Consider the following 12,654-nt stretch of genomic DNA (forward strand, 5'->3'; position numbering starts at 1 on the left):
TTTAGGTCTGAGGAGATTATGAGGGTTGCTAATCCACCAAGAGTTGTGAGATGGGGCCACATATCAATTCAGTAAATAATCCTAACCCCGTCCTTAGCTACAATAAATTGGGAAGTGGAAGGATTGCAGGTTAAAATAATCTTTTATTCATACTTCGTTACTGTGCAGGGCAATACTGATTTTTAAGATTAAAGCAGGCAATTAAACTGACAAAGTATTTTGGGAAGGGCCTTCTGTACACAGGTAGGGGCAGATTGTGCTCTATACGCAGCAGTTCATTACCGGACGAAAATTACATTCTGGGCTGTGTTTGTTCACTTTTAATCCTAAACTCTTTTCCCCGTAACTCCATGGGAATTAATTGTGCATGGCTATCACGTCTTACTATTTAGGCAAGCATTGGTGGAGTAAAAATTACTTTAAATTCAAAATGGTGGAAAACTGTACAGACCTAACCGGAAAATAAATAACAAGCACCTTTATAAGTGCAAACTACGTTTCCCATCATGCAATGCGGCAGGCACTTACGGCCTTGCCCCGCCCTCTCACAAAGGGATCTATAAATAGCAGCCGACGGCCTTCCTAGGCCTTTCCGCTGTTTGACGACGGCGCCATTTTGTGCGCGAGGCGCTTGATGGTGGTTGGTGCGGTCTTGTCTATCCGTTGCCATCCGGCTATAGCCTTGCCGTCTATTTTCAGGGAGTGATCCCAGGGGCTTCGCCCCGTTATGAGAGCTAAGGTGAGTGGTGTCTCGAGCCCGGAAACGTAGCTTGGGTTTGCAGTCTGTGTATTTCGGCACCCCTTTCGATGGGTGGCCAAAAGCAAGCAGGGTCTTAATGCTAGTTGGCGGGCGGACGGTTTGAAACAAAAAAACTGGAAATGCTGCTGGAATACCTCTGGCGAACAAAGCTGTTTTGAGCCTATATACTGAAATCTGAGCTGAGGCCCCGATTAGTTTAAAGCATGAAAAGTGGGAGCATGTCGTATGTAGCCTGCAGGAAAGACAGTAAAACATGGAGCCTTTTAAGCCGCCAAAACGCTTAAAGGATAGGGAACCGATCTGAAAAGCTTTTATTTAAATGGAGATGTTCAGTTTTTCGTTTCAATCCCTTTCCATCACATTCGTAGATAATGGCCCTATTGAACTCTGTGGGCCCCACTTCTGATGAAATGTATATTTATTTATTGATCACCACTAACTCCTGAATGGCTGTTATGTATAAGTAACTCTTGCTCTGTAGTAGAATGCAGTGCTCAAGATGCCTTCTAGATACCTAAATATATAGATGTGTTGTGTAGTATTCTGTGCACTCCATGTTGATTTAAATGCAGGCTTCTTTATTTTCATGTTAAAGGGTCTTTGCAGCTTTTTGGTCATTTCTACAATTATCAATTGACTTATACATATTGGTGAAATTTTGCAAAATACAATTTAAAATATGTAACTGAATATATGGATTTTTTTCCATTTGTATGAATCATTGGCGCTATCATAAATTCTAATGTGATTTTTTTTTTTCTATCCCACCATCTTTAGTGGCGAAAGAAGCGAATGCGCAGGTATGTGAGCATATGTTTTTACTTTATTCTGTTGCTCATTTGTTTGCTCTAAAAGGGTATTGGACAGTCTTAACTTTTAATCTCTTTTTAATAAGATTTTTTTTACCTATGGCTGGTTTAAAATTAAGTGGTAGTTTGTCCAAGCTCAGGATTGATGTTACAGCCCCTTTGTACCTGGGATTGCAACTGACTACCTTGCAGTGAAGATGCTAGATTTCTATTTTAACCAGTCCCTCCTTTACTAGGTCAAATAATTGATAGAGATGTAACTAAAATTGCTAGGGCTAGCTTGTACTGTTTTTGGATTGATAACAATAAGCATTTGTTAGATTGTAGTGGCTAGGCTAACAGCAGCATTTAAGAAACACAAGAGTTACCTCAAGACTCCAGTGAAGTGTCTGTAGTGCCCTGGGATATGCAGAGCGTATACCCCATCATTCAGACTTGTGCAAGAATAAATGGACTTCATTGGAATTAAATAAGTAATAAATGGAACATTGATTTTGCAATAACCAAAAACCCTTTAAAGGCAAACCTCAGCTCCTCTATTGTATATGCCCTCTCTTTATTGTGGTTCTGCATTAAATGATTAATCTATTCCTCAATATGTCCTGTTCTTCTCTGCACAGGTTATAAGCTTAAGACTTGGATATTTCAGGGGCCAGCAAATGGACATCCCTGTTTCATAAACTGAGGAATTTTAAGAATTGATAGTGTAAGAAAGCAGAATACACCAAGTATACTTCATGTGATGCTTGTTTATTAATGTTTCTGTATAGGTGGAAGCTTTAAGGGTTAGGGCTACTGTAATTTTTTTTTGAATACACTAAAAATATGTCATAGAATAAGTTCCTTGAGTAGATACAAAAACTGGCAATTTTTATTTTTATCTTCTGGTATTGCACTGACATTGCCTGATTTGGATTGGATTGGTTAGTATTTTGAATGGACGACCATCTGAGAATTTCTGGGAAACCACTTCAGTAATGCTACCAAGAAAATAGTATCGATATAGTCATCAACCTGTGCTTTTGCATGTTGATCTGGAGATTTATAATTTATTTGCTTTTTGCCCCCTGTGCTGTAGAAGTTCCTATTATCAAAAAAAAAAGCAATTATTAAACTGAACAGTCCATAATGATTATTGGGGATTTCTGTTTGATGGCTCCTGAAGTGTTCAGTCTAAACCTGCTTATCAGAAATTGATCTGGAGAATGAGTAGGTTCTATATCTTACCTTATTTCCTCTCACTTCTCCTATATGCCATCTCAAAAGTTCTGTTTTTGCAAGCATTTTGTGTATACCAGAAATGCCCTGAGCCTTATTTGAACTGTTATAACATTACTTTAGTATTTTCAGTTAATATTATTTTTTCTAGGCTGAAGCGCAAAAGGAGAAAGATGAGGCAAAGGTCCAAGTAGACATCCATCACAGTGCTACTGAAGCTGCAAAACAGCATAGAAGGGTGGAGTTTGGGGAGCTGACTTCCAGATAATGCCTTCTCTTTGCTGCTGCTAGACGACTCCTTGCCTATCTTCAGGAGATTCCATCTCCAAGCCTGGGAGCAGTGATCCTTCAAGGGTGGCACCCCTGAGCTTTACTATTCTGGACTGATCTTGTCCTTGATGGCTTGATGTAGCAACTGTATCAAATAAAAACCCCTTTTTGGGGGAATTCTATGTTTTTTCTTTCAAATGTTAATTCTTCAGTAAAAAGATTTTGAAATTATGGTGACCCAGATGCGGTTTCTGGGTGATTTCAATTTGACTTTGGAAAAGGAGGTCTGTGCTTATTTTATTTCTAATTAGCTCATGGTGTCTTTTCACAGTTTGGTAAACCATTCTACATATGCAGCTAGTGTTTTGGGTTCTGATGATTGCATTGTGGAGTGAGATGCAGTCTTCTGGTATTCAGATTTCAAAAAGGTGCTTTTGAAGGAAAAAAGCATTCTGCTTACAATCCAACTAGCACCATTTCTTCATGAAAAAAGGTAATGGTTTTCAGCTCCACAAGTACCTTGGGTGACTTTGGGGAGAAGGGTATTTTTTATATACTATACTGATGAAGTGGAAGCAGATTTCTCCTGTTGGGTTATTCCGGAAACAGTATGAAATCTGCCCCATGTGTTTCTAAGCTCAAAGTGGAGAGTTTGCGATTATTCATTACATAATGGATGGGGTGAGCTTGTTTACTATTCAAAACTGGTCTGGCTAAAAAACTTGAAAAGCATGTGCTGTTACCTGTTTCAATGACCTGAATATTCTTAATGGGCTGTAGTAATCAGTTCTAGTGAATTGGTTTTTTTCAATTTCTGTGGAAGTAATATCCACTGTAAAAGGGTGATGGTAAACCAGTGCTAGAAAACAAAGGCTGCATAAATGTCCTGATGTCAAATGCAGTATAGATGACTGCCTACCTGAATGTCACAGTAAGATAACGTTCTTAAAGTTTGATCTAAAGCACAATTGTGCATGTCAATGATTTCAAAGCAATGACCAATTTAATCTGAACAGGAGAATGTATGGCTATAACATGCTTTTAAAAAGCTTGCAGTGATTTCCAAAATGCACTTAAATCAATCTGTTTATTGCAAACTTCCACTTTAGAAGGTAAGAAAACTTTCAACATTCAATAGAAAATCATGTCAGTTATTAGTGCATGTTGCTGTACAGTACAGTTCATGTATTCAGACTATGAAGATACTGGGGTTGGGAAAGAACCATGATTGTCAAGTTCCTTGTAAATTTACTAATGCTCAGAAATGTAATAAATTCTCCCTGAAGGGTCATCACATCAAAAACTAATTTCTATTACTGTACATTACTGCACTATAAATCCTTGGGGGTCACTAACTGTTCCTTTCCAAAAATAATTAATTTTATAGAGTGTTCTAAAAATGTGGTTCATGAATAACTACCCCCTATGGTGTAGTTACTTGTGGGGATGATGCACAAGTTTGAATTAGTGCATAAAGTACAATTAATGATGTCATTACTGCCAATGATGAATGTCACCAGGTAGGGTTAAAAAAAAAAACTCAGGTATTTGACGTTCGTCTTTTTTCCCATTATGTATTTAAAATGGCATCCCCATGTGTTTGTCCTTCCTCTGCGGTCATGAAGGGGCTTGTAATAATGACGCCGCCAGCCCCGGTTGGGTTCAGTCGCTGACAAAAAGCGAGGGTTGCAAGAAAACGGTAACAAAGCGCAGGAAGCAGGAACACGATTCACTACGGGAGCCTTAAGTAGGGACTCCCCGCCACGAAAAACTTAGGAGTCGTCCCGCTCGTAACGTAGACCGGCGAGGCGGGACAGGGCCACTTCGTCCACCGCTCCTTTCCGCAAGTCGTGGGGCGGAAGCAGAGGAAGAGAACGTCGCGGTTGCTGTGGCAACCTTGACAGCCGGGAACGTCGGTCGACGTCCCGGCTGAGGACGAAGCATAGAGTACTTCCGGCGACAGCGGCAAGAGGGGAAGATTACGACCGGAAGGGGTTGCGCTTTGTTTGGAGCAGAAGAGGTCGGAGTAAGGGTGAGTGGGTGGAGGTGGAAGTGTGGGGGATCGGCTCCCTCGTGGGGCTCCAGTGCCCCCCCCATTTCCCCTAGAAATGAACAGCGTGTCCTTCGAGAGCCTTAGGAACCGTCTTGCCGAGCCCCTTCCCGGGGCCACTCACAGGGACGCCCAGCTCCCCTTCTGTTCCCAGTAGGCTGCTTGACCCTTCCCCAAAGCAAACTCAGCTCTCCCTCGGTCTTTCCCTCTCAGGAAGCTCTGGTTTTTTTGTTTTGTTTTGTTTTGTTTTTCAAGGTTTGCCTTCTGGGACTTGAGAAGTATTCAAGATCTTGAACAGGGCTTGGATAATTAGCAGAAAGCTCAGAAATAAACTATGGGGTAGCCGTCTGTCGCAGCGTTTCTGCCCCAAGCAAGATGCATCCTCACCACTGAAAGTAAAGAGCTTTGTTCTGAGGTTTGATTTAAGAAATATTCAGGACTTTAGTGTATGACCTGTCATCAAAGCTGGACAGAATGGGGCCATAAAGTAAAAACTCATTTCAAAAATTATTTGATGGGGTTGTACAACTCCTCGTTGTGCTTATTGTCCTCACAAGGTGTGCATGGGACACTGCTCCTTTTATTAAAGTATATATGCTACTGAAATATGAATCCAGTATTCTGATATTATAAAAAACATACAGCAAATTATCTCAGCATGTGGGACTGGGCAACGGTATGAAATAAGTTGGTTGCTTCAAATGTTGTGTTTAGATGTTATGGGATTTCTCAGAAGATTCCTACAAATTCCTAGATCCAAATATCAATATTTGACAGACTTCCTCAGTGATGCCTCTTTTTCTTCACTATAAGCCATAGAAGGAATGCTGGGCACGTTCTATTTTCAGTTTGTGTGAGATGATTTACAAGCCTGGCCAGGCCTTATAGATACTAAGCACATCCAGGAAACTAAATGCATTCTGTTTTCTCCAATACTTGAAGACTCAGTAGCAGATTTCTAGGTATTCCTTAGCAGGTTGGAAGCTGGCAAGCCCCTGGAATAACTAGAAACCAGTTTCCTTGAGACTAGGATTGTGGTAGGAAAGAATTGAGACTTAGTTACATAGTCACAAGTGCAACACCAAGTACGTGTAGAAGGGTTTTCATGTCTTATTTTTTGCATTTTCTTCCTTTAGGTCTTGGGGCCATAACCCATTCTGGAATGTCTTTGAAAAATTTGTATCACAAAGGTAAAGTTCAAATTAGAAATGAGTGGCTTATCTTTAAAAAATATCTTATTAGTGAAATATTAAATGTTCTTAGTTTAGTGGAGAGCTTTAAATTCAATTTATAGTCATGACAGGATTGTAATTTGAATTATGGACTGTGAGTATGGGAATTTCCTTACACTGTTTTACCATACAGTTTGAAACTGGGAGAAGTATGATGACTCAAAAAAAAACACTCCTCCATATGTAGGGTTTTGTGTCTTTTTTCATTATTTGTAATTGTGCCATCTGAGCTGACACCTCTCTCCACTTAGCACAGCTTCACATAAACAATGGCACATTGTGATCTTAATGATGGACAATAGAATGGGAAATAGAATGTGGAGTAGAATGAAGTGAAGACAAGCACTCAGATTCTTTTCTCTTTGTATGGCATTGATTTAGGATAGGTTTGATTTCACATAACAGAGGGAATGGGTGACCTTTAGATCTGAATGTATATAATCAAAGTAATTTGCATAATTTATGTAATTAGGTAATTGAGGTAATTATATCATTTGTATGAAGTTACAACATTTACAAATGATGCTACACAAATGATATAAATTGACATCATTTGCAGATGATGTTGCACAAATAATGTAAATTTATGCAAGTGACAGAATAACTTTAATTACATAATTATGTGAATGATGTAAATTAAATCAATTATCTTGACTGCTTCAGAAGATGTTGACCGTTATTTGGAGGTGAAGTCTGAACTAAAAATTTTTTGGTTGCATCCAGAATTTGGTGAATGGAGTTCATAAAATTGAATGGGCTCATAAAATTGAGTATAAAATTTCAGTGTACTGATGATAGCTAATTCTGAACTTAATCTGTTGTGGCAGAGATGGAAAGGGGAGCTAGGTGAGTTTTTGGTTCACCTACAGAAGGAATGTGGAGCCTCTGGCTGATTGTGGCTATCCAGCATTCTAGCCCAGTCCCTCTAGAGCAGTGTTGTCCAAACTTGGCCACTTTAAGATGAGTGGACTTCAACTCCCAGAATTCCCCAGCCAGCCATGGAATTCTGGGAGTTGAAGTCCACTCATCTTAAAGTGGCCAAGTTTGGACAACACTGCTCTAGCCTGTGGAGCCTCAAGTGAGGCTCAGCCTCCAATGCCTCACTCCTTGCAGGAAATCTTGCTTGCAGGCTCTTCCAGATGAAGTGCCACTCAGCTTAGGCTGCTTTCAAATGAAGGCTTAAGCTGCTCCCTATCTTTGTTTTCTGGGAATTATGAGTAGCAGCAGCAGCAGCTGGCAAGAACTGCAGAGCTGAGCGGTCCCCACAAGTCCCTAGAAATCTCTGCTTAAAGCTATCCAATGAGAGCACCATCACTCGCTAGCTCCCAGGGAAGAGCTCCTTTAAGTGCTTCTGATACTTTGAAGCTGCTTCCCTCTAAAAGTGGGTAACAGCTGTAGGGATGGACGATGTCCGCTCTGCAGGAAAAAGACCTGTTTCCTCCCCAACTGTTCTTTATTTTAAAGTTCACAACATCATTATATTTTTGTTAGCTAGTTAAATATGGCCATTTTAGTTGTGAAAACCATGTTTTCCTAAGTGCAGGTATTTGGTTGCATCATTGGAAAGGTCATTCAGAAAAATTATGGCGTAGCTAAATTATTCCAGTGTAAAGATGTATACCATAGACTACTACAGGTAGGCCGTGATTAGTGTGAGTTCAAAGAGTGCAATATTCGATTTAGTGCGAATTATAAATTGATACCAGGTTGCGTTTAATGCAAGTCAAAAATCAGTGTGAGGCTAGTGTGCACGCAGCTGAGGCTAGTGCATGCACAGTTATGGTTGGGGTTTTGTTGTATGTGTAAAATGGAGAAAAGAAGGTTCCATTCAAGGAAAGCCTGAAAAAGAAGAGACTCGTTTTGAAAAACTATAGCAGAATACAGGAGATAGCAAGTATGCTTTGGGTGTGGGTTTATCCTCCAGCTGGTCCTTTTTTCACTTGACTTATTTATTTATGAGATCTGTCTATCTAGATAGGTTGATGAGATTCTCTATCTTAGAAATTATCAACACTAATCGAGACCAACCTGTATAATGAGGTAAAATAAAAAAGTGAGAATTACAAAAAAAAGAAGAAGATAGGAAATACTGAGATAAATTCTACACTCATCCCCTTCCCTTTGGCAGAATAGGAGAAAAATACTAAAATAGTGGTAGTGAGGTCCTGTAATTCAAGGAAATGCTATAAGATAAAGGTACCAGTTAAGGCAATTCTCACCAACAGGTGAGAAACTAGATTCAACTTTTCAGTAAACCATAATACCATTTGATTTTAGCTTACCATGTTGCATTAACCCAGCCATAGCTGCTTGTAAACTGTAGGGTACAAATTTCATGCTGCAGGAACCCAGTCAACCATTAATGCAAAGTGTTTAAAAGGTGGGTTAATGCAATATATGAATCCAGCTACAAACCCTCCCCCCCCCAAAAAAACCAGATCTGTTAACAGCCTCTTTTCCCCTTATGTTTCTTACTTGGTCTCTTGTCCTGCACAGTTGCTTGATTTAAGGACACAGCCACCAAAAGAAGATGCCTGACCGTGACAACACCTATAATGGTAGTGGTAGCGATGAGGCAAGTGCCAACTCAGATGACATCTGTCGAGATTTCCTGCGCAATGTCTGCAAGCGAGGCAAACGTTGTCGTTTCCGCCATCCTGACATTAACGAGGTGACTAATTTGGGGGTTAGCAAGAACGAGTTCATCTTTTGCCATGACTTTCAGAACAAGGAGTGTGTCCGCATCAATTGCCGCTTCATCCATGGTACCAAGGAGGATGAAGACTGCTACAAAAAGACTGGGGAACTTCCCCCACGTCTCCGCCAGAAAGTGGCAGCCGGGCTTGGCCTGTCCCCAGCTGATCTCCCCAACAGCAAGGAGGAAGTTCCCATTTGTCGAGATTTTCTCAAGGGGGATTGCCAGCGTGGGGCCAAATGCAAATTCCAGCACCTGCAGCGGGATTATGAGTATGATGCCCGGGGCCTGGCTACCCGGGAACAGGGTATCACCACACCTGTGCGTCGATATGACCCCTATGACCCAATGTATGACTCTGACAGATGCTATGATGACCACGACCCTGTGCTCAAAAGGCGGCGGGTGGATGGGCTCCACTTTGAAACCTACGAATATAACTTCACTAGTCCACGTACGGTGGAATATCGTCTCCTGGAAGAAGAAAACATCATGCTCCGCAAACGAGTAGAGGACCTAAAGAAGCAGGTCAACAACCTCCTGGCCACCAACGAGGTCCTTTTGGAACAGAATGCCCAGTTCCGCAACCAAGCCAAAGTGATGACCCTCAGCTCCACGGCTACAGCTACTGAGCAGACTCTGGCCCCAACAGTGGGCACTGTTACCAACTATAATCACAGCATCGCCCAGACTCATACGACTCTGAGCAGCCAAGCCCTGCAGCCACGGCCTGTCTCCCAGCAGGATTTGGTTGCTCCTGCTGGAGCGCAGGCAGCTCCCCCAAGCAACGCAGCCCCTCCTATGAACCCTGAAATCACCCCGCTGTCAGCAGCTTTGGCTCAGACCATTGCCCAGGGGATGGCTCCCCCTGTATCCATGGCCCCAGTAGCTGTATCGGTAGCGCCAGTGGCTGTGTCGATGGCTCAGCCTCTGGGGGGCATTACCATGAGCCATGCCACGACTCCCATGGTGACCTACCCCATAGCCTCCCAGAGTATGAGGATAACAGCCATGCCTCACTAGCCCATGTTCAAAGGGAGTGTCATTGTTCAGTCTATGCCGTGCTGTCCCTAGGTCAAGGGTGGGCACAAATCCTGTTGAAAGATAAGGAAAAGAGAAGGATACCGATTCCAGATGTGGATCTTAAAGCCCCTGGAATGCTCATGGGAAAGGACTATAACTTGGGTTGGCGTTTTGTCTGAAGCAGGTGTGCGAGCTCTCCTTTCACAGGTCAGCAGAGCCCAGACATAACAGAACAACCACCACCACCACCACAGAAGCATTTGAAAAGTATGGAGATCTCAAAGCTTTTTCTCTGTATCTTATTTCGGTTTTGCACTGTTGGAGGAGTTACTAAGCACTCCTCCAACAGTGCTTTTGTGTGTAATAACTGAGCATGTTTTCCAGCCTGTGGATTACAGAGTCTGTTGTGTGGCTGAGCAGAGGGAAAATACGGTTCGCTCCCTGGTACATGTTCACGGAGCGGAGGACAACTTTCCTTAACTCAGTCCGATGAAAGGGCAGAGACTTAAACCAATAGCAGCTCCGCAGACTAAGCCAGCCTGAACTTTTGGACTCTTTTTCTTGGTGTAGAAAGGCAGGGATCCAGGCATCTGGAAAATACTAACTTAAGTTATGTTGGTTTAATAGATGATAAACTGGAAAGAGTTGTAGGAATAGAATGTCCCTTCCTTTGGCCTAGGTTAGCTTTTAGTTCTGGAAAGAACAGGTTGAATGCACATATACAGCGTGCATAACTTGATAGTTTGTAGGGTGAAGGTGATTGCGTGTATGTGTATCTGTGTGTGTATCCACACACCGCATTAATACACACACGTGTAGATGGCATCTCTTTATATTAATGTTGAGGGTTTCAAGGAGTCCAGGGTTTAGTGACAGGATCTCTTGCCACGGAGCAGCTGAATTTCTGATTGAAACTGACAGGGATGGGCACTCTTACAAACCCAGAACAGCTCACTTGTTTCTTCCCACTTGCCTGGTCTTTCCACTTTTTTGCTTTCTGGCTGGATTTTGTGTCTGAATTCTCCTCACATCCAAGGACTTTGCAGTAGGAACCTACCTGTGGTATGTTACTTCACTTTTTATTTTACAGTGCAGCACTTTTTTAAAAAATACGGATATCTTCCCTCAGTGTGTGTTTTTGATTTTATTTTCGGAGGGGTGGGTGGGTATTCTTCCTTTTTTTAATGTGAACTTCAGCTCCTACTTGGGTCTGAAGTAACCGTTTCTATTAGAATGATTTAAAGAAAATGAGAAAAATGTTTGATGACACAGCTGTTTCTACAGTTAACAGTGTAAATGTTTTCAGCTATTAAAACAAACGTACAGTCCTCACATATATTCAGCACTGTTATGTTTTTGTAGATTCGAAAAAGACCCTCTTCTTCTGCCTTCCCCCAGCACTTCAGAGATTTCTGTACACGCAGTACAGAATTTCTGGTGGGAAATTGTTCAGGTCTTGAAGTGCACTCTGCTGTGGAGCAGAAGGCAAGTACTCATCAGCTTCCTAAAATACTGACAGCATTGCCAGGAAGAGTGAGACTGTAAAGGAAGTAAGGGAGAAAGGAGACTTTAAATTTCAAGAAAAATCTGGGCGGCTCATAGGTGTCATTCTGCTCAGGAAGCATTGAGATGGATCACAGGTTAAGAGGAGGTCTGCCCAGTTTTTTGAGCAGGGGGGTGCTGGTGTTGCCTCTGTGCAGAGCTCCTTAGAGTAGCTGCATCTTTTCCCAGAGTCAACTGCAGTGCACTTCTGGCAAGAGGCAGGTTAGGTTGAAGGAGTTGCAGACAGGAGTTATGGGTGCCCCCCCCCCACTTCAACACTGCATTGTCCTGTGGATCTGTCAGTGGAATCAGGCTACTATCGTTTTTATCTCAGTGCTGGACCAAGGAAGTAAATCCTCTTACATACTAATGAGCAGTGTAGTCTTATCAAGTTCACTTTGAAGTACTTACTGTTTACAGGGGCTCACCCCCTAGCAAGAGTGTTTGGGTGCCATTAAAAGACACGGGATCAGCACATCTCTGAACTCTTCAAAACCAAAATGAAGAAGGCAATGGAATCTTGGTGCGTATCAGTTTATGTGCACACCCACCGGATGTCTCCTTGCTGCTACCTGCGTAGGAGTGTGACAATAGTTAACTGGTTTTCACTGTTTGATAGCCCTTGATATAATGGGAGAATAAAAATGGAAGTCCAATGGGACCCCCTCCCCAAATGGAAGCAAATGAAATAGAAACGGAGGCCCTTCCGAGGCCACAGATGTGGCAGGGAGAGGGAATGTGAGTGATTGTCAGGGAGGAAACACACCCTTGCCCAGTTTGAGAACCAAGTGATGATTTGCATTCACCTTATTTTAGTTGATATGTTTTTGTGGGGCCGAAAAAAAGAAATAGAATTACTATTTTCTTTCACTGCCATTTTTATCAAGGATTCTAGTGGTGTTCATTGTATTCACCAGTTGCAGTCTTTGTTGTCATTTTCTGTTGCAAAAATATCAATTCTAAATACTAGGAAGTAGCATACAACCAGATTTGTCTTTACGTGGGACTCATCACATATGCATAGCCACAAGTCTTTTGATGGGGTTCACACCCTC

General features: G+C 42.0%; 1 protein-coding gene across 5 annotated transcripts; it reads left to right on the forward strand.

The window, feature by feature from the left end:
- The first annotated feature begins 569 nt into the window (after positions 1-569).
- On the forward strand, positions 570-11,391 carry ZC3H10 (zinc finger CCCH-type containing 10). 5 transcript variants are annotated; one of them, XM_025163611.2, is made up of 6 exons: positions 570-739; positions 1,538-1,560; positions 2,939-5,089; positions 5,363-5,522; positions 6,244-6,297; positions 8,836-11,391. In XM_025163611.2, the coding sequence occupies exon 6, from the start codon at positions 8,870-8,872 to the stop codon at positions 10,055-10,057; it is 1,188 nt and encodes a 395-aa protein (XP_025019379.1). In that variant the 5' UTR covers positions 570-739; positions 1,538-1,560; positions 2,939-5,089; positions 5,363-5,522; positions 6,244-6,297; positions 8,836-8,869; the 3' UTR covers positions 10,058-11,391. The 5 variants fall into 5 exon arrangements, with proteins under 5 accessions (XP_025019379.1, XP_025019378.1, XP_007423594.1 ...); XM_025163610.2 differs by having other exon boundaries at positions 5,363-5,502; XM_007423532.4 differs by lacking the exon at positions 5,363-5,522.
- Positions 11,392-12,654: the final 1,263 nt, after the last annotated feature.

The sequence above is a fragment of the Python bivittatus genome, unplaced genomic scaffold (genome assembly GCF_059951505.1).
Source record: "Python bivittatus isolate LINGU-HERP-01145 unplaced genomic scaffold, Pbiv_v1 ctg000220_np1212, whole genome shotgun sequence".
Lineage (NCBI taxonomy): Eukaryota > Metazoa > Chordata > Lepidosauria > Squamata > Pythonidae > Python > Python bivittatus.